The sequence below is a fragment of the Leptonychotes weddellii genome, chromosome 7, assembly GCF_054177405.1.
Source record: "Leptonychotes weddellii isolate Sample4059 chromosome 7, ASM5417740v2, whole genome shotgun sequence".
NCBI classification, from domain to species: Eukaryota; Metazoa; Chordata; class Mammalia; order Carnivora; family Phocidae; genus Leptonychotes; species Leptonychotes weddellii.
Genome location: NC_138375.1, coordinates 123,907,099 through 123,929,012, shown reverse-complemented (window position 1 = coordinate 123,929,012; position 21,914 = coordinate 123,907,099). Strand labels below are relative to the sequence as shown.

The 21,914-nt window shown below is 43.5% G+C and overlaps 1 protein-coding gene across 1 annotated transcript in view; it reads left to right on the top strand.

Annotated features, from left to right (window-relative positions):
* Window positions 1–21,914, top strand: part of PRDM6 (PR/SET domain 6) — a 99,955-nt gene that overhangs the window by 46,985 nt on the left and 31,056 nt on the right. Inside the window, exon 4 of the mRNA XM_081827165.1 lies at window positions 19,968–20,095. Within this exon, the coding sequence (XP_081683291.1) occupies window positions 19,968–20,095 (128 nt within the window). The remainder of the gene's footprint in view (window positions 1–19,967; window positions 20,096–21,914) is intronic.

The following is a 21,914-nucleotide window of genomic DNA, read 5'->3' as shown; positions in this document are numbered from 1 at the left end:
TGGTAGATGCTGAGTGCCATTCCTTTTTAAGGGGGTCTGTGCGCTGATCTCATGCAGACAGTTCAGAAGGAGCAGAGCCCCTAATTACAGTGAAGGTTTGGTCTCGCTGTCATGTTACTAAATTAGCATCCATTCTGTGTGTGCCTGGCTTGGCATGCTGAGCTTCAGAGAGAGGAGGATGTGGACAGTGGGGCCATGGGATCTAGGTAGATCTTTTGCTGTTCTTGAAAAGTTCTTTGGAGAATTTTTTCCTCCCTGGCATATGCTGAACCTGTCCTTGGCACACAGGCTTCACTCAGTGTGGGCAGGCTGTGCTGGACCCTAGAGGCTTATTTCTATAAAAATCCACCACATCGGGGTGCCTGGGTGGCTCAGTCAGTCAAGCGTCTGCCTTCAGCTCAGTTCATGATCTCAGGGTCCTGGGAGCAAGTCCTGCTTCAGGCTCCCTGCTCTGCAAGGAGCCTGCTTCTCCCTCTGCCCCCTGCTCATGCTTTCTCTCTCTCTCTTTCTCTCTCAAATGAATGAACAAAATCTTAGGGGAAAAAAAAAAAAAGAAATCCACCACATCTAGTATTTTGATTCCATTGACTGATCCAACCAGTGCTTAAAATGTGCAGGTTTGGACTTTTGGTGCAGGGTTTGAATTGAAAGAAGGCGGGGATTCTGGAATCCACTTGAGTTGAACTAAATAGAGGAGTGTGTGGAATGGGCTGGGTGACAGAAGAGGGGGAAGGACCTGTGGCCACAGGGATGCGGCAGGAATGGCTTCCATTTGACAGAAATCCTTTTATAATTTGTTTGTGAAAAGATGCTGACATACCTGGAGCCCTTATTTCAAACTGCGGTAAGCCCTGCATTTGATTTTTTTTTTTTAAAGAAAGGAACTGTGGCATTGCTTGTCACAGTTTTTATTAAGCCATTAAAAGATATTCTAAGCACTGTTGCAAGCTCCTAAGACTTTCTAAGTGACATTGTAATGTCAGATCATAATTATATCATAATTACTGTGATTGATGAAAAAAAGGGGACTGAGTTCTAAGGTACTGTAACATCTTTAATCTGAAATTATCTGTGCTGGCCAAATTGGCTTGCCTGTATTTTCTTTCCCAAAACATTTGGTCTCAATTGTAGTTTTCTTTCTTTTAAAAAAAAAAAAAAAGGTCAGAAAAAGTTCAAAATGACATGATGGAATATATATTTGTTTGGAAAAATGATCTGGTTATTACCATGGCAGCTATATTAAATTTTTAGGGTTATGTGATATAGTTTTTATATTAATACCATCTTTGAAATTTATTTACATGATGTCACAGCTCTGATGGTTACATTACATCCTTGAAAGCAAAAATGTACAAACTAGCCAAGATTTATGCAGCTTCTTAGTAGGAGACAATTATTCCATTTTAAGGGGGGAAAAAAAGGTATTCGTTGGGTTTTAATTATACCATTTAGAAGATGACATGTATTTAATTTATGGCGAAAGAAATGCAAAGATGGTTTATAGAAAAAAAATGCTTACCTAATAAAAAGTGTCTTAGTAAAGCTCTGTAATTTTGCTTTGTAATGAAAGTAGTGGTCTGAGAAATGGGTTTCACGAATGAGACTGTCCTTGTATTCATTCTTCCCTGTCATGGTGGAATTGTTACACGTGTTTACTCCTGCTGGAACTTTGGTTTGTAAAGAGCTTACTGATCAAGAGAAGCTAAGTTGTTAATTTCTTAAATAGATTCTAATTATAGGTATCATTGTTTTTAAAGTTATTTATGGGCCTCTTCTTTCAACAGACAGGTCTCCCCTTTTAAATTGAACTTCAGATTCTGAGTTTAAAACATTTTTTAAAAAATGAAGTCTTTTAATTTTTAGGGTTAATTCTGATAGTTGTTACAAGGGTGATGATAGAAAACTATTACTGAAATAGAGAAAAGTATACTTTTTCTGAGGCTCCTCATTATTCTAGTTCTTTGGTTTTATACCCCAAGAGCAGAATTTTTCTGTAAAATAAATATATCCAATCCTGATTGTTTTGAGGATATCGAAGTAATGTTATTTTCCCCCTTTAAGCTATTATTTTAACTTAAGAGGAAATACAGTATGATCCACTGAGCTAAAACTGAGATGATATGGAAATTCAGGTTCAAGTTGGAATGTGCCTCAGTTAATATTGTAAACATTATTGAATGCCTTGGCATTTATGTTTTTAATTAATAACTATTTTTAAATTAAACAGTTGCATAGAGGTTTTTCAAAATTTGTTATGATCTGGCACTTTTAATATTTAAGGTAATGGGGTCACTGAGCTACAGGAAAAAACCATCATTTTTATTTTTCTAGAAATTCTCTTTGTAGCTGCCTGTGAGGCACAGTCCTAAGCCCCTTATTGCCTTATTTTCCTTAATCCTTACACACCCTGTGGGGTGGTTATTCTCTTTTTACACCTGAGAAAACAGAAATTAAGTAATGTGTCCGAACTCACACAGCTGAGGTTCCTGATGCCTGCTCTGCCCAATTCCACTTAACACACAACGTACCTGAAGGTTGAACATTCTGTACTTAGTTTTTCAGAGCTATTGAAGTGGGTGGACATTTGTTTTGGAAAGGAAAACCCAAACCCACTAGTCAAAATCAATGAAAATGGTGTGGTTTATTGAGCACTTACTATGTTTCAGGCACTTATACGGATTTTCTCATTTCATCCTCATGGAAACCCTTGGAAGTTGCCTGAACATCTTCCCCATCTTACAGATGAGATAAATGTTTTGCTCAGGATGGCGTAGGTCATAATTGCTGAATCCAAGATTCATACCCATACTGGCTGATTCCACTCTTACCATGTCTCCTTTTCCCTAAAATCTAAGTGTATCCATTACACACTTGTGTAATTGAATTCACTTTCAATTACACGGAACTTAAAAGAATGTAACTGTTTAAAAGCTTATTCTTAACTTGCTTATATTCTACCACATGGGAAGTATAAATTGTAACTAAATTTGCACTGGTGTAATAAAAAAGCATGTGACTTATGGTTATATTATTCTGCCCCCCCCCATTGGCATAAAAATATTTTTATATATGCTTAAAATGGTTGTGTTATGGCTTTTATCCTTCTGGATTCCGGCTGCCAAGTATTTATATTTAAGATACATTTTTGCATAGTTATCATTTCCCAGGATCATAGAATTTGGGCTGGAGCATCCCGAAGATCATCTAATTTAATGTCCATGCCTCTCACTGGAGAACATGGAGAGTCAGGTTAAGTGATTTACCCAGGTCGCAAAGTTAGTACTGCCCAGGTTAGAATTAGAGCCCAGGATTTCTAATCTGTAGGTCATCTAACTGATGAATCTACTAGGAAATATAAACGCATAAGCCAAAGGAAGATCAACAGTGCTTTCATTTATAAAAATTTTACAGCTTCCAAAGCAAGTGGTTCTACTGGGTGGACTGATTCAATGTGAGTATATAGTTTCTTTTTAGTAGGAAAAAATGGCGGCATCAAAGGGTTTGATCCAGGCTGGAAGGGAATGCTTTGGAGTATTAATAACCATTAACTCACTAAATCCAGCAACAGGCAGTGCTTAATGTTCAGAAGGCTGAAACACTTAGCTGCCTGATGTAATCTAGTCCACTCACATGATCTCTACCCTAAAAATATCTGTCTTAGGAACTAAATCAACCTAAGGACTGGATTCCAGTTTACTTTTCTAGTGCTCCTGAAAATGTGGTCGAGGATTTAAGCAAAACCAGTACATCAAAACACATCTGCTGTCAAATATAAAATGAAAGGGCCATAAAAGGAACATAGGAAGCCCAGAGTTTGTAGATCTGGAAAGAAAGAAATGAGAGTGAGATCTGGTGCTTTGGAGACCAAGAAGTCTGTCAGACTCTGAAGAGAACCTGCTCAAAAGTACGTAACACACGCTAAGAATTGTAGCTCATTTACTGGTGTTCTCCTCTCTGTTGCTCCATTCAGTACTGTCCTAGCTGAATGTGTGGAATTTGGCATTAGTTGTGTGTGTGTGTGTGTGTAAACATACCCTTTTAAGAATCCCCTGACAGTTCTGAGCCTTCTTCCCATAGATGATCCGTATACACATACACCGAGTATTCACAGCCTCTCCTGGAGCCCCTCCACGGATCCCATTGTGAGACTTCTCTCCACATTCTTTCCTCTGGGCCTACAGAAGGGAATCCTAAGTCTTGTCTAAAAATGAGGAAGCATACAGATCATCACAAGGTGGTAATTAGGTGGTTGCTTTCTTTGGGTGTTGACGTTAGTCATACCTCTGCTCACCAGAGGATTTGCACACCTCGTGGCCCAGACATTGGGGTTCACTGGCTCCCTGGGTTGGATTTCCGGGGAATCATGCCTCGTGGACTTGACTGCCTATCCAGGAACACAGGGCCGCCTCTCCGTGAGAACACCCTGCGCCCCGTCCCCGGCTGCAGGCTGGCCGGCCGTCTGGACCAACGCTGTGAAAGGGGGCTTTCTTCACAAGCCCACACCGGGGCTCTTTTGCGGCTGGGCCACTTCCACTCTTGAGGCCCCTGACATACCGAAAGATGAAAAAAATGCCAAAACAGGATTACAAAAACAGTGGTACACTTTACATGTTTACCTGTGACAGCTTAATGCTTTTAATACCAGAAACATAGAATTACGCTTTTCATGAGTTAATGACAGGATTTATAAAAATGTTAAACTTAGGGCTGGCTGCAGGCGTGTGGTCCTATCAGAGGACCTGGTTTAAAGTGGGCAGGGAAGGTCTCTCAGTCCGTCCATCTGTCTCTGCGATTGTGTGCATAGCCTCACTTGGAGAGGACGTCAGAGGTCTAAATGGGAGGCTTTTTAGGAACGTGAGGCCCAGTGGCCCCACCAGCACGCCCTGGGGAGGATCCCCAGCAGCCTGTCGTGCGGGAGGCACTGGGTGGCCCCTGTCACCAGAGTCCCTTACCTCCACTGAGCTGCTTAAGGCACCTGCGCTCCTGTCCTCAAACCGTGGCCGTGCAGTCAACGGCCTCCCCCTGCATCTCGACGAGGACCCACGATGGACCCTCGGTACAGTAGGAAGGGTGTCGGGAATGGCCATCTGTCCTCCCCACGGGGACTTCAGCCCTGGCTATGATAATTTGAAATTCCTTTAACAGGGCGCACCCACTTTCAAGGCTGGCTTGGAGATAAAGCTCAAAATGCAGCTCTTCTTCCCGGAATAACACCTTGACCTAGGTTCCCAGCCCCCAGGAGCCTGAAGAGGGAAGCACTGGGCCTGGAAAAGAGGGATGGAAACCTGATGGGGGGAGAACAAGAGTTACCTAAAGGGAAGACTGAGGAGAGTGACAGCCATCAGCAGGGGGCAGGTTTCGGGGATGGCGTGGCCAGAGGAACCAACATTTGCAGGGAACTGTGTGTTCCAGGCTCGGGGAGCCTTCGGCCTTGCCATTGGCTGAAGTCTCCATCCAGCCTTTCTGCGGCTGCCTTCTCTCTGCAGAGGCTCTTGGGCATTTTTAAAGGAAGTGATAATTTTAGCCAGGGAGGCAAAGCACAACTTTTTCAGGCAATAGTGCATCTTTTAAAATATTCGCAGTTGGGTTCAGCTCTGCTTTTGCTGGGTGGGTCTTCCGAAAGAATAGATGGCTGTGGTGCAGCACTTAATGCTTAGCTACCTAGAAGGCATCCTGTTCTTTCCTCTATATCCTTCTAACTGCCTATGCATTCATCTTACCTGCCATCCGCACCTCCATCCACACTTCGTCTACACATGTGTCCACACTTCTACCGCACCTCCATCCACACTTCCATCCACACATGCATCTACACATGCATCCACACTTCCATCCACACCTCCATCCACACATGCGTCTACACCTCCATCCACACCTCCATCTACACATGCATCCATGCCTCCAATCACACATACATCCACACCTCCATCCACACTTCCATCCACACATGCATTCACACATGCATCCACACCTCCATCCACACATGCATCCACACATGCATCCATACCTCCATCTACACCTCCATCCATCCATCCAACCAACCAGCTAGCCAGACAGCCATCCAACAGACATGTCTTGAACACCAGGCACTACAGCATGCTAAGCTCTGTGTTGATCAGTAGGATTAGTATGACAAATATGACAGACTTTATCTTTGTCTTCCTTGAGGTTTTGGTCTGGCAGATTTTAATCCAGTGTTTGTTTAATGCTGCCTTCACTGTCCAGAATTTCATTAAATAACTTGTTTTAATTCTCTAAGTCCTGTTATCCTTTTCTGCAAAATAGTAAATGGATTACCCTTCCTACACCTAGGAACACCATTATGGACATAAAATATCCTCATATCGTATGGGAAAATCCACAGATTGTGTTGCCAGGATAAATGTCTTCTGATTTGCTTCTGTGTGTACATCTCCTGTGGAACTATAGTCTTTGAACTATAGTCTTTGAGGGTGGGGACTGGGTCTTAAGTTTTTAATGCCCTGCACCACACACAGTGGCTGGCCCACAGTAGCTGCTTACTAAATGTTTGTTTAGGGGCGCCTGGGTGGCTCAGTCAGTTAAGCGTCTGCCTTCGGCTCAGGTCATGATCTCAGGGTCCGGGATCGAGCCCCACATCGGGCTCCCTGCTCAGCGGGGAGTCTGCTTCTCCCTCTCCCTCTGCCCCTCCCTCTCGCCCTTTCTCTTTCAAGTAAATAAAATCTTAAAAAAAGAAAGAAAGAAAAATGGTTCTAAGAAGCCAAAATCCATCCCTTTCCCATGTCTCTTGCTCCAGGACAGACTTAGATTTCATGAGATTTTTTTCCCTGTGAGCAGTTATCTTTAGAAGATGGCTGTCTAAGTGTCCCAGCCTGGGGGCCATGCTTGGTTTAGGCCAGTTGTGGTCTTTCTGCTCCCACACTTTACACGCTCGAGTGGCTTGAATCGGAGGGTTCACTTAGTCTCTGCCATCATCCCGTAATCCAGGGCAAGATGGTACAAATTGAGTGCTTGCTCAGCACTGTCTTGACTTGATGTAAGGAATGTCTCCTAAATTATCTAAGATCTGAAAATATGTTTGTTTTTTTTTTTTTACTCTGGACAGATGGTCATTTTCCCTTTAATAAAGTGTGTCTGACAATCACACTTTATTGGTGTGGTTAGGAAAAGAATGTCGTAGACTTGGGAAAACATAGTAATTTAAGGAGTGACACATTTCAGTGAAGAAATAAAGTTGTACACCATAGGAAACCCATTACTTCATTGGGACAAACGTTCAGTGTCTTCAGAAAGTTCTTACTAAAAAAAGCAGGTGAGCTCTAGGGCATGGTGTGTGTTTGACTATACATACATGGAAGTAGGCTCTCTCTCAGGGACATTGCCTTTACAAACATTCCCTACTTAGTACCTTGTAAGTATTTAATATGATTGCTAACATCACTGTTTGTACCTAGGCTCGGGTCCAAGCTGCTTCTTGGAAATCATATTCTTCAGTAGCTACCCTGCTGAGCTGTAAAATTAGTAATAGTTTTCAGCAAGCCCTATATGGTGTCAGACCCACTAGAATTTATAAACCAGAAATTTCTACTATAGTAAGGGTTAAGTAGTAGTACTCCGTAAGATATATTGCATGAACCATATGGAGAATTCATGTGTATACCACAGTGTAATAACTTTAATGTGTTATTTTATGGTCCTCAAGTGTCGAACTATTCAGTATATTATTATAGATCGTGTGCAAATCCTTCAGTTCATCCTGGTCGTATTTATGGGATTATTTTAACAGCATAATGGTCCTCTTTCCTGTTTGGTGGAAAACGAAGTCTTTGTTTTTCCACGTGGAGGAGCATGTTAATTCATATTTCCCTGTAATTTCTTTTTTTTTTTAAACTGAGACTTTCTTGCATAAAGCACATCGTTGTTGTTGTTTATATTTTTTTCAAAACCCCCCTTTCCATGATAGGAGAAAGGATGGTGAGTAGCTGAGCCTGTGTGCCAGCCAGGGTCTGAGATCAGTCCCACGGCAGGGTTCTCTGAGGCGAGGCAGAGCGGGATCAGTTCTGCTGATCCCAGTCCACCTCCGCGGAAGTGCAAACGAGAGAGCAGGGCAGGAAAGGGAGGGAAGCTGGAAACCGTGGTGTTTTACTCATTCGTTGCAGTATACGGAGAAAACCATGGTAGTAATGTGTGTAGCCCTTTGTTGATGGTACACACAATTCATGACAGTGGCCTTTATAACCACCACCACCCCCCCCCCGCCCAGCATGGAGTAACTCTGAGAAGATGCAGGTTTTCTTGATTACTTCGATCTAAATGTTTATTCAAGCTTTCATGAGAGTTTTTCTTCATTTACACAAGGGCTCTCTCCGCTGAACGAATATCCATTTTAAAATGTGGGCTCTGTGCAGATGAAACAAGTTTTCCCAGGATCCAGAGTCACTTCATTTGTAAATCTGTTTCGTGGAGGTCAGGACTTCTTGTCGGTGGCCTTGATTAAAACTGGATCTTTTAAAAAGCCGAACTGAAGCAGTTTTTAAATGGGTAGGTTTACAGTTTGTGGAAGACATTCGTGCTGATACTTAAAAAAAAAAAGAAAAGGAAGAACAAATTGCTGCCTGCAAATATTTCCAGGGCTGTTCTGAGCCCTGGAGGATGAGCAGTATTTTCCTTTTTCGTGTGGTTGTTGTATGGGGTGCCGGAGATGGTTGTACACCGTGGATATTAGTCCTGTGACGGAGGATGGGGCGAAAGATAGGATTGCAGCAGAGCCTGCGGATGGCACCCGGCCAGTGCCCTGAAAAATGGCAAACGTGTCACGGCTAACAGCTGGATGCAGAAATATTTCTCTTTAATTTGGATGGATAAAATTTTTTTCACAGCAGGGCACTCTCAAAAGAGTACAACATCAAAGAGGGTGGGTCTCACCAGTGAGACATCAGCTGGCTCCAGGATAGAGCGAAATGAATGAACTGTTGGGACTTTTCCAGCGTCTCTGCTTCTGCCAAGTGAAAAGTTAAAGGTTCAATGGCTTGTTCAGATCACAAAGTCCTGATAATGGAAGCCTGATGCCCGCGCACCACCCCCCGCCCCAAAGTCTTCCTCTGATCAACAGACAGAGGATGTCTGAAGAAGACTCCAGATTGATGGATGACAGGCTTCCTATCGATGGCCGCCCCCCCGTCCTCAGAGATAAGTGGGATGCACCAAGCGCTCTACCAGCTCCCAGGAGTTCTTGGGGGCTCTGGGCGGGAATCCTTCCAGCCCCTCATTGTCCTCTGCTAGCCTGACACTTAGCAGCAGCTGACCCCCAGTGTGACCAAAATATCTGTTCCTGTTTCTTCACGTGGCCGGCACTCTGAGGCAGGCTTCGCAGACCCCACCCCGGGTGTTTTACAGTTTATTGACACTTTTCAGCTGTTTTTCTGATTACCATATTTCAGTCTTGACTTATATGCTAGTATTATCTGCAAGCTCAACATAAACCTCTAATGATTTTCTAATATTTCTGGGACTTGATGAATGTGAATTGACAGAGTACAGTATATAGCTTTATATCAGCATTACTGAAAATACAACAATGGGCTATATAACCATTACTCATTTATTTTATGGGGGCATTTATGGCTTGACCTTTGAAGCCTCATCTGGAGATCTTGGCATTCCAGACATTCCAAAATATGCCAAACCAAAGGGAGAGGAAAGAGTTTTCCTGTTACAAATAACAACAGAGTCAGTTAATTCTAATGGAGGGAGGAAGAAATTATTGAGAAGAGACAACCTATGGTTGTATATCTGAGATAAAAGTTGAAAAACTGAACACAAATAAATATGGGCACATGTAGCTGGTAAGTGCTTTAATGAAGCTTTTGTTGTAAAATATGCTTCTTCCTCCATAGACTTAATGTCTCCCCAGGTTTTTATGTCCTGGGCCATCATTGGCAGGAGGAGGAGAGTGATTTTTTGCAGAGTTGGGGCTTCTTACCTTTCTTCAGTTGCATGCTTGCTTTGTGTCAGTGTTACTAACAGATTAAGTAATTCTCACTAAATGGGCATGTGCTCTGAACATAGGAGTTTGTTTCATGCATGACGTTATTAATCATTATGAACATTTTTATGACCCTCGCTTGGAGAATTTCAGATGCTTTTAAAGAAAAAGCTCTGCATTTCTCCCTGATAGGACAAATGGGGTATGATGAAAAAAGCAATAACAAGGTGGCCTACGATGGAGGTGGGGGTTGTCCTTGTCTCTCACGTATCAACCCTGTGACTTCGGGCAAGTCATTTAACCCTTTTTAGCCCAAGGTTTTTGTCTGTACAACAGAGTAACATTCTAGCCTACCTTACAGGTCAGTCATGAGGATCCAGTGAGCTTGTGAAAGCATGTGACCTAGTTGTTCGCGGCTGTTCCTTCCTGTGTTAAGGTGGAGGCAGATGCTCTCCTCAGTTTTAAAATACTGCTCCGTGGCCTCTTTTCCCAAGCTCTGATTTCACTTGATTTGAAAGTTCATGAGCAAGGAGGTTAGGAGACCACCGTGGCGTGGTTCTTGCTGTCTTCCTCTCTAGACTGGGAGGCGGGGTGCTCCCTGGCTGACAGTGCTCCCAGGCGATGGAATGCTCCAGGCGACCATCCACAGATGTCCCCTCCTCCTCAGCCAGTACATCTGAGCGCTCCAACAGCTCACCTACCTTGAACACGTTCAGTGTTCATAGAGACGTGAGGCACTCTAAGTCGAGGCCTCCTCTGGCCAAATAATGTCACTGACTTCAGAGGTCAAGCAATGCAACATGGTAGCGATGTTCACTGAAGGGCTTTTGGGGTCCTGAAGCCACAGTTAATTAAAACGCATGTAATGACTGCCTGTTCCTTATAAATATGCCCCAGGTATGTTCTTACAGGTGTGGTGGGTACCTGTCTTTTGGATGACATTTTTTTAAAGAGATTTTATTTATTTATTTGAGAGAGAGAGCCTGTGTGCACACGAGAAGGGGGGAGGGGCAGAGGGAGAGGGAGAAGCAGACTCCCCGCTGAGCAGGGAGCCCGACGTGGGGCTCGATCCCAGGACCCTGGGATCATGACCTGAGCCAAAGGCAGAGGCTTAACCACCGACTGTTGCCACCCAGGTGCCCGTTGGACGACATTTTTATAACACTGCCTGAAACCGAAGACTGAGTGAGTTTCGGAAGTGGGAAATGTAGGATCTTCCTCACTGTTTTCTAGATGGTGTTCACATCCATGCAGCGTTTTAAAATATTTTGTTTTCTCCTATAATAGGCTCATCTGGGGGATAAAAACACCAACAAAATGATTGTTTTACTCGTACATCTCGCTTGTGTCACTTCGCATCCTTTTCTTTTCTCTTTTTCTCTTTTCAACCAGAGTTGATTTCCTGGTCTGTACAAAGGCTTGCGTAAGGTGCCTGTGGGTCAGTTTACAAAGTGGTTACAGTGTCGTCCTGCTCTCAGTGAGCTTGCAGTCTGGTAACCTTAGTAGTAATGAGTTTGCTTAGATTACACCTAGAACCCTGTGGCGAGCGTCCCCCAGGAGGTTGGTTGGTTATGTTTGGGCTGATGTTTCCTATCTGATTATGGTGATGGCCTCAGGGTAGCTAATGTTCTTTGGACTTTTACTGTGTGCCCAGCTCTGATTTCAGAACTTCACATATACCAGCCCATTTGATTTTTATATTAGCCCTTTGATGTAGGGATTATCATTAGCATCACTTTTTCAAAGAAGATCTCAGCTTCTTCTAGAAGATCAGTGACTGTCCAGAGTTCCTTGGCCACCCAAGGTGGAGCCACGCTTTGGAGCTGACACCCACATGCCCTCCGTAGGTGCCCCTGACTGGAGTGGTTCCGTGGCGTGTTTTCGTTGGTACTACGTAAGGAAATCTCCTGAACAACCGTACTGTTAAAAGTGAAAGCTTTTATTTTTTTATTTTTTATTTTTTATTTTTTTTAAAGATTTTATTTATTTATTTGACAGAGAGAGAGATAGTGAGAGCAGGAACACAAGCAGGGGGAGTGGGAGAGGGAGAAGCAGGCTTCCTGCCGAGCAGGGAGCCCGATGTGGGACTCGATCCTGGGACCCTGGGATCATGACCTGAGCCGAAGGCAGACGCTTAACGACTGAGCCACCCAGGCGCCCCAAAAGTGAAAGCTTTTATTTAGCACCAGAGGTATGCTGGTTTTTAAGTGTTCCCAGTTCAGAACAGTCAAGAATGACTCTCTTGAGGCGATAGCTTTGTAGCTCGCCATGGGCCACAAAATATCTGCACCCTCTCCCTCCTGACACCGAGGAATCCCACAGTGAAACATGATTATCCATCTTGGCAAATGGCATATTTTTTCAACTGAATTCCTAATACACTTGATTGTCGAGACCCTGCTTTTCTGAATTTTCCAAAAAGATGCGGACCGTATGGAGACGCTGTGGAGAAGAGGTAGAGGACGTAGGAGAAACCATCTTGGTTTCTGTTCTTCCCTGGCTCTTGACTCCTCCAGCTGCTGTAGAAGGACTTCAAACGGTGCTGGGTTTTCAGGTCTAAACCAGAAAACTCCCCAAGACCATTTCTTGGCCCTTTGCTGTGGGAATTGTTTATTACATTTTAATCATCACGTGAAATTCATCTTTGCATTTCATACAGTTGAAAGAAGTAAGATTCAAGGAGGATGTCATATTTTCTTTTACAAGCCCGGATTGAGGGGCGCCTGGGTGGCTCAGTCGGTTAAGCATCTGCCCTTGGCTCAGGTCATGATCCCAGGGTCCTGGGATCGAACTCGACTCAGCGGGGAGTCTGCTTCTCCCGCTCCCCTGTTCATGCTCTCTCGCATACACACTCTCTCTCTCTCTCTCTCAAATAAATAAATAAAAGCTAAAAAAAAAATGTTTCCATTAAAAAAAATAATAATAAAAAATAAAAACCCTGGTGGATAGTGCTTAGAATGGAGTTTTAATTATTGTGAGGATTCATTTCAATTCACTCCCGTGTGTTTTGAGGTCCTCCTGTGTGCCAGGCCCTGTGTTAGATGTTTGGGCCTGAAATTGGCTCCCTCACGTGAGCTGCCCAGCGAAAACCGAAGGCAGCAGGTATTTCAGCTCGCTACCGAATGCTGGTGTCCAGGGCCTCAGCACAGGGACAGGCCAAGGTGTGGCAATGAAGGAGAGGGGGCCAGCGATGTCTCCCTGCTCGCTGCAAATCGGCGAATCCTTTTCATATAAAACCCTTGGATCTTTTCTTTTTTCTTTCCATGCCGAAATTCAAGGACCCATGTTCTGGAAGGGAACAGATTAGTGTTTAAGCTCTAAGGCAAGTTCCTTTTGTGTGTAGCCAGGCCTCAGCACACTCCCAGTGGGGAGGCAGGGGGATGGCGGGTGGGAGGGGGCCTGGCAATGAGACTCCAGGCTGCCACTGACTCGTAGTCTCTCTTTGTCTAAGTCACCAACTTTTGGAGCCCCCATTTCCTTATGGACAAACCGATCTGGTTGGAACCGATGGTCTCTGAGGTCCCTTCCAAATCTGATTTTCCTGGGCTCCAAATATAGCCAAGGGACTCAGCATTCTAGCAGAAGAATGGGTGACTGAAATCTTCACGGAGGCCTGTGGATTTTCAAACAGGGTCCCCCAGTTCATGGCCAGCCCTTGGTGATGTCCCAGCAGCCACCTCCAAGAGGAAGGGTGAGGTGAGGTGAGCTGGCTGGGTGCTTTCTGGTGGACTTGCTTTTTATCTGTTTTTATAGTGGAATATTTTGTCAACTTCTTTGCATTAAAGGGGATCCTTTGCTTAAAAAGATCATTGAAAGCCTCTGCTGGTAAAAAATGAAGGAAATAAACTCTGCTCTCTGACTCCTTGGAAAACTGCAGCACAGAAAGCTTGGATCTCAGCCAGATGGTGGCTTCTGGGCAGCCCAGGAGGAATGAATGTTTGCAGTGTTTCCACATTATCAGTTCACATGGTTTTCCTTGAAAGCGCCCCCAGCTATCACAGACTGAGTTATAGCGGTAGCAATAATTCCCTTATGGCTGGGATTACAAACTTAAATGCTTAATGAGGCCAAGCAGGTAAGTAAATTAAGGAAGTAGGGAGCCTGGAAGACAATAGGGCGGAGTAGAGACTGTGGAGAACTGGAAAAGCACATGGCTGATCTAAAGGCGGTGACCTTTTCTCTGCTCCATTGGATTATTGCCAGAGATTGGGGACTCACCTTTTGACTTTTTTTTTTTTTTGAGAACAATTATAAATGAGGTACAATTTCCAAATTTTTAAAACATTGTAGAGGAAAAACAAAGTTGGTCAGTTGCCTGAGTTCAACCTGAGAGCCCCTGGTTTGCAGATCTAGCTTCGGAGAAAGAGAGTGCTCAGAGCTGCCAATATATGCAAATTACTATCATTCAGAAGATGGTTTTCTTGCTATATGTGAAAATGAGCCCCACTTAGTTGCTGGCTTACATAGTTCCTGTGATTATTATCATTAACATAAATTGGCAGCATTTATAAATGATAAAGCCACGGACCAGCCACTTAGGATTAGTGTTTATAACACAATACGGTTGTATTCTTTACTCATCCTGTTCTCATTTAAAATAGATTCATGTTCTAGGAAAGTAAGGTCATAGGAGAAAGTGGTGCTCCCTGATATCCAGGATTGTGATAAGTGTACGGCTTTCCCATGGTGGTTTTCAGTTAATGCCATGTACCATCCGTAATAAGCAAGAATGTGTGATCATTATTTGAACCACATGTGTGGTGTCCTAATAAATATTATTGGATTGAAAACTGCAAAAATCCCCTTAAAAAGGTAAGAATTAGCTTTCCCCCTTATCTCTCCAGTCCCATTGATAAAAGAGAAAAGAGAAAGTACAGACCAAAAACAGTGGTTTTAAAACAGCAACAACAACATCACAAAAGAAATCAGTGGCTGATAAAGTAGTGATACATATTACAAATATTTTCCTAGGAGGATAACACAGAGTTTTTAACCTTGGGTAAGATAGTGTGCTTCTCTATTTTAACAACACATGCAAAGACCAAACTACAAAGAAATAAATGCCTAGGATTTAATTTATTTTTCTCTTTGATTTTTTGAAAAAACAATCTGAGAAGCACAAAGTATAAGGTGTAAGTGTCAATATACAGGCCAGCAAAAAAGTGAGTAAGTGTTAAGATTTTGCTGTATTTGCTTCAGATTTTTTTTTTAAGAAAAACAAAGCTTTATAGATAAAGCTTCAGATAAATTCCCTTTATTTTGCTCCCATTCCTTTTTTCCCAAGGTCAGAGCTCTCATAAAGTTATCAGGAACCTTTTCAGTGTCTTCAGAATTTTACTGTATGTATAGTTAGTTACATATATATTGCAATATACACTATTATAAAATACACTATTGTTATTTTTTATATATTGAAATGTTAACAAATGGTATCATATGTATCAGTCTGCACCCTCTTTTTCTTAATCCACTGCTCTCTGTTCTTGAAGTTTATCAGTATCAACAAATCAACCGGATCTGAAAACAAACAGATCTAGTTCATTTTCTTTAAGTGTCTTATACTATTGTATTGGATAATTAAAGCACAATTTATTTATTCTTATGATGCCGGATAGTTCCATTATTTCTCATTATTTACTATTACAAACAATGCTCCAGTGAATGCCCTTGGACTTGTCTCCTTGGGCACACATAGGGGGGTTTCAGTGGAAAAATTTCCTAGAAGTGATATTGCTGAGTCCTAGGATTTATGCATCATCAGCTTCATTTTGATGTCTCCAAAGTGTTTTCCAACGTGACTGTGCTTTCTTATACTCCTTTTCAGCAAAGCTGGAGCTTGCTTGCTTTCCTCCCTTTTCCTTCCTTCTTTCTTCCTTTCCTTTTTCCTTTCCTTTTTCCTTTCCTTTCCTTTCCTTTTTCCTTTCCTTTCCTTTCCTTTCCTTTCCTTTCCTTTCCTTTTTCCTTTCCTTTCCTTTTTCCTTTCCTTTCCTTTCCTTTTTCCTTTCCTTTTTCCTTTCCTTTCCTTTCCTTTTTCCTTTCCTTTCTTTTCCTTTTTCCTTTCCTTTCCTTTCCTTTTTCCTTTCCTTTCCTTTTTCCTTTCCTTTCTCCTTTCCTTTCCTTTCCTTTTTTTTGGAGCTACCTTCCTAAAACCAATGTGCCAGATATGCTGCTATGGTTTTGAGAGTTTTCTACTGCAAAATTTTACCTTTTTCCCACCAAGTATCCTGTGTGTTTCTTTACGTGTATTTCCCACACTTTCACCGGGTCTTTTTTTTTGGCTGCTTTAGAAAGAATAGAGCAAATACTAAAACTTTGGTTGTTTCATGCTCATTCAGGACAGAGTACAAAGTCTGAAGCAAAACTATGCTTTATTCAAGTGTTCTTCCAGAATGAATCTTTCCCTTAGTATAAATTCCACTCTCTTACCTTCATCGTCATTATTTGAATGAATGAAATTTCTGACCTCTTTGACATTTTCATAGATTCTGAGAGGATTGTCTCAGCACCTTGTGCACGGGTTTTGGTGTTTTTCTGCTTATTTCAAATCTTTTGAAAGGAAATGAAAACAAAATGAATGTTGGTGTCAGCATTAATTCATCTCCTTAAATTCCTTGAGTTTTTTTTTAGACCTCCTAGGTATCTAACTTAAAATTTCATTTTAGTGTCACACAAATGTAGCTGTTAACACAACCTCCAAAAACACTTTCCTGAACTTGAAATTGTTGCTCTCACCTGAAACTTGTTGAAGCATTTCTTCCCTTATACAGGCACTAGTGCCCTTGTATAGTTCAGTTACACAAAGAATTTTACACATACCCCCTTTTTATTTTTTATTTTATTTTATTTTTTTAGAGCAGGAGAGAGGCGGGGAGGAGCTGAGGGAGAGGGAGAGAGAGAATCTTAAGCAGGCTCCATGCTCAGCGTGGAGCCTGATGTAACACTCGATCTCACAACCCTGAGATCATGACCTGAGCTGAAATCAGTAGTCGGATGCTTAACTGACTGAGCCACCCAGGCGTACCCACATACCCCCTTTTTCAATACACTGAACTCTTAAATGGAAACAAAGTTGAACTGATGATGGAGAATAATGATAGGGCCCAAACGAGTCCCTAGAGCTTTTCTGGGGAGATCATCCTTAGTTCCTGTTTAGGCTTACATTTGGGCATCCTGGTTTTCCCACTTTTATTATTATTATTGTGACTTGACATTTTATGACATTTATGAAGCTTTTATTTGAGGGGGGACTTGGGTGAGATGGATGTAATCAGATTTGTGTTTTGAAAGATCAGTCTGGCTGTGGTATAGAGACTAGGTTGGAGGGGCCTGGGGAAGGTGCAGGGAGGTCAGTGGGGAGCTGGATGAAGGCCCGCAGGTGCACAAGGAAGCCGACCCCGGCTGGGATGGTGACAGTGGATGGGGCGAGATGGATTCACTGGAAAAACATTTAGGAGGCAAATTTACCTGGATTTGGTGATGGCCAGGCGCTGGGGGCCGAGGGAGAAAACCACATCAAGGTCCAGTGAGTTTCCTCGACCCTGATTGGGTGCGCAGCTATGGGATCTAAGAAGGTGCCTGAGATTTTCGTCCCGGTTCTGTTGAAATAGTGTAAAGTCAGGGAGGCCTCATGCCCTGGGCTACGCTGTGTGATGCTTGGAAAAAGCCTGACAAATAGTCACCTGCTCTCCTCAAGGCAGGTAGGGGGCAGGCAAAAGTGGTAGGATTCCTATATTTACAGTCTACGCAGCTTGAGGAGTGTAGGAAGAAGCCCCTTTATACTCATTTTCAAGACTGGCTAGACATGGTGTTCAGATGAGCCATCATTCAAGGTAGCAACCCACTACAGGTAAAGGTTAGAGAAGTTTTTTTTGTTTTTTTTTTTTATATTTTATTTACTTATTTGAGATGGAGGGAGAGAGAGAGAGAATGCGCACATGCAAGAGCAGGGAGAGGGAGGAGCAGGCTCCCCATGAGCAGGGAGCCTGACACGGGGGCTCGATCCCAGGACCCTGGGATCATGACCTGAGCCAAAGGCAGACGCTTAACTGACTGAGCCACCCGGGTGCCCCAAATGTTGGGGAGTTTCACGTGCTGTTGATGACATTGGCTAGAAGCACAAAGGAGAATGGTATTTCTCAAAATGCTTCGTAATTATTTTCACCAACAGCTCTCAAGGAAAGTCTGTTCATCGGGGAAGGATAGGGCAGAGGGCTGGGTCATCAACATTTTTGGCTCCATTTTAGATAAACATTGGTGTCTGAGAAACTGATGGCTTTTGTTCAGTGTCGCATGGGCTGTCAACAGCAGACTCGGGGTTGAGACTTTGAATCTTTGAGCTTCCTAAAAAGGACACACCAACAGTAAGAACAACAGAGTCACTACAGTGTGATCTAACCTAAAGGCAAAGCCTGTCATTTGTTTGCTCAGGTAGCAGATGTGTCCACCACGTGAAATGATTCTGTTCTCTGCCATGATCCTCAAACTAGGAATTTAAAGAAGTCATTAATCTTAAATATAATATAATCCAGGAATGTCTTTATTCTTCTCAGGCGACCTTGATTATCAGCTGTGATCACGCTCGCAGGCTACCCAGTCAAAGCTTCTCCAGCAATTGCCTTCATTAGATTGATGTCTTTCTTTTATTTGGGGGCAGGGGGTTAGTGGAAAGGTTGGGAGTGGAGACAAATGAGTTGAAGAAAAGCAAGAAAAAAAAAAGTCAGCTGTTTAAAATGACTGGAGATAATAAAAGAAACTGTCATCACTAAGCCCTCTGGTCCCCAGAACAGAAATACTGAGCTAAATTAATATGAATGACGATACTAATTTTAGGGTCTAATGTAACCAGTGAGTCTCTCTGTAGGACGTACTCTCCTTGTCCGTTTGGAAGAGACTGGAAAGGCTGATCAGAGGGTAAGAGACATAATTTGTCAGGATGCTCTGGGGAAAACCTCAGCAGTTACAAGGATCCTCTCGCTGATTTTATTTGGAAAGGACCAGCCCTACTGTGGTCCTTCTGAGAACCCCACCCCTTGCTTCCTGGATGCCCCAGGGCTGGGAGTCCCTTCTGAAGCTGCTTAACAGAGATACCACATCCACCAAGGTGCCCAGGGCTCACCTGGTTTCTGGAAGTGGGAGCCTATTACCTCACTCGTCAGGGCTGACTCTGGGTGTGCTGGACTGATGTTATGCGTGAGACTTTTTGTCCCATGCTCTTTGCCTGGTTTGAAGCGGATTTCATTTCCTTGAATATGATCTTGAAAGAAAATTTGCATAAGATGACTTAAAGCAGTCATTGTTAGACCCACCTCAGTTAAGACATTGAAAATCCATAGGAAGCAGTTAATTTTTTTTCTTTCTCTTTTTGAGGGTCTCTCTTTTTTGATGGTCCTCCTTATAGTTTCAGGTCCTGACAGCTGAAGTCCCACATCCTCTGCGACGTGAGAGTCCATTTATTTCATCCAAATTTTGTTTTTTGTTTTTGTTTTTTTTTTTACCAGTTCTGTGCATTTCCATAATGCTCCACCTGCCCTCTGCTGGGTATCACCGAGCTTGTCCAACCCATGGTTACTGCTTCCCGAAGGCCTTCGAACAGTTACGTGTTTGAGCCTGGTGGGGGGGGGCCTCTGGTGTGGATGTTCCAGCCATGTCAGTGTGGCCTCTCCCTTCAGCTTGCTTTGTTTATCCAGCAGCTCATTATTTAAGAGTAGCCTGTCAAAATAGGTTTAAATATCCTTTGGGAAACATAGTCCCTCACATCTTTGAGATACCAGAAATATGTTGAATACAGGGAAGATTGGCTTGATAAGAAAAACATGATCGACTTGCATCACCAAAAAATATTTTCCTGTCATTCCAGTTGCGTTTCCACAGGCATCAGTAAGCCCCCCGCAAACCTACAGGCCATACGTTTCTGCAGCCGACACATGAAGACACCAAGGGAAGCAGGGAAAAATGATTGCTGATGATTCGTTCTAACTACTTGACCTTCTGACCTCTTCTCTAGATATATGACCAAGATGGGACACTACAGCACTTTATTGATGGTGGGGAACCTAGTAAGTCGAGCTGGATGAGGTATATCCGGTGTGCAAGGCACTGCGGAGAGCAGAATCTAACAGTAGTTCAGTACAGGTAAAGTATATCTTGATTTACCCCCTATGGAGCTGAAGCCCTTCGGCTTGCATTTACAAAATTCAGGCTTGCTGCTAGTTGTGAAAAATCCTGCAGAGAGTCCTGCAGAACCCTGTGGGAACGGGCAGGAATTTCTTTTACTGGGTTTCTGGGATCTCCTTAGTTCTTGCAACAGTAATGTCGTGAGAATTCCAGAATAAAGATGCTCATGGAAGGCCTCTTTCCCTTGGGTGCACACGGTCAAGCTCCTTCCATATCACTGCCGGAACATCTACCACTGCCTGGGTGAGCCTGGAAACCCCACTGGTGTGGGGTGCTTTCCGGCCCCCCCCCCAGCAGATGTGTACTCGCACAGAAATAGGAGCGTGGAGATTCAGCCTCGGATCCCTTGCAGCCCATCCTCTGCAGGCTTGCTGCCTCAGGAAACTGTCCTTCGTACAAAGGCGTGGGAAACCAAGCACTAACTCCCACCCCGCCCCAGGCTGCTCTTCTCAAACTGTTGGGCTCAGCAGCAGCAGCTGAGCCCAAATCACCTCTCCCGCTCCCTCGCTCCCTCGCTCCCTCGCAAGTTGCCAGAGCGTTTGGCTTTGGCTCTTCGACTGTTCAGACTGTGTTTCAGGTGATGAAGCAGCCCCAGAGCACGGAGAAACCCCCCCTGTTCCCTGCGAAGGTTGCACAAAGCCAAAAGGGTAGCAAAGAGGAGGCGGGGCCTCCCTCGGTTCCCAAAATCCCGTGGGCGGGGCGGAGGAGGGGGGATCCCCGCCTCCGCTCAGTGCACCTGTTGGTCAGGCATTTCCACTTGGTGCTAAAGAAGGCTGGAGTGGAGACGAGAGCACGAAAACAGATCACAGAGGCAAAAAAAAAAAAAAAAGCCCTTTTCTCAGAATCCCTCGAAAACATGTGCCGTATAAATATATGACCTCAGTTATAAACAGCCGTGTTCCCTTTAGAATCAGAAGCAACTGTTTAGCTTTAGTAGGCACCACAGACACATCAAAGCAGAAGGCCCTGTCCTCGGCAACTTGGAGTCCTGCCTATGGCTGTTTATTTCCTTACTTGCTTTTTTCTTTTTTTAGTTTTTAAACATGAAGCCTTGTAAAGGAAAAAAAAAAAAAGAAAAAGAAAAGAAAGGGCTTTCTCCCCCCTATAGGTTGAAGGCTGCACAAATCTGGCTGCCTCTCTGAAGGTCTCCAGTTCAAAAGGAACCTATTTGGGCAGCCTTGGTTTCTTGTGCAGTTATATTTTCTTAAATAATGGTTTCGGTGCATGCCAGTGTCTGGATACGCTGCCATGTGCAGGCTCTACTCACCTTTATAGCAGCCACATTTCTGTCGTAAAGCTTTTAGGAAACTCGGAGCTAGAAAATTAGTAAACATTGTGCTCGTCCACTCGGCGAGAGATCGTTTGGCTGGCTCTGTCATGAGCACCCGGGGAGCTCTTGAGGCAAACTCTGAATTGGGGGAAGCAAGACGCCCCTAAGGGGAAGGTGGGCAAGTCAGTAAGTCAGTCACCTATCTGTCAACCGTGAGTGGATTTTACAGCTCCCCTTTCATGCCGGCACTTAAACTTCCAGATCTCTCCGCCGATCTGTTTTTGATTACTTCGGATCTCTCTAAAATGAACTACAAAAACACAATTTAGAAAAACTGGCATCTATTACCAGTGACCACGTCCAAGAGTAAGAAAATAGAAAAGTTGGACCCTGAAGAGCCAGCCTCATTTTTATTGTACATGAATGTCCTCTTCACGAAGAGTCAGCTGGTTTAGATTCATTCTGTTATGATTTGTAATATCTAAATGGAATTTTCTTCAAAGCGCC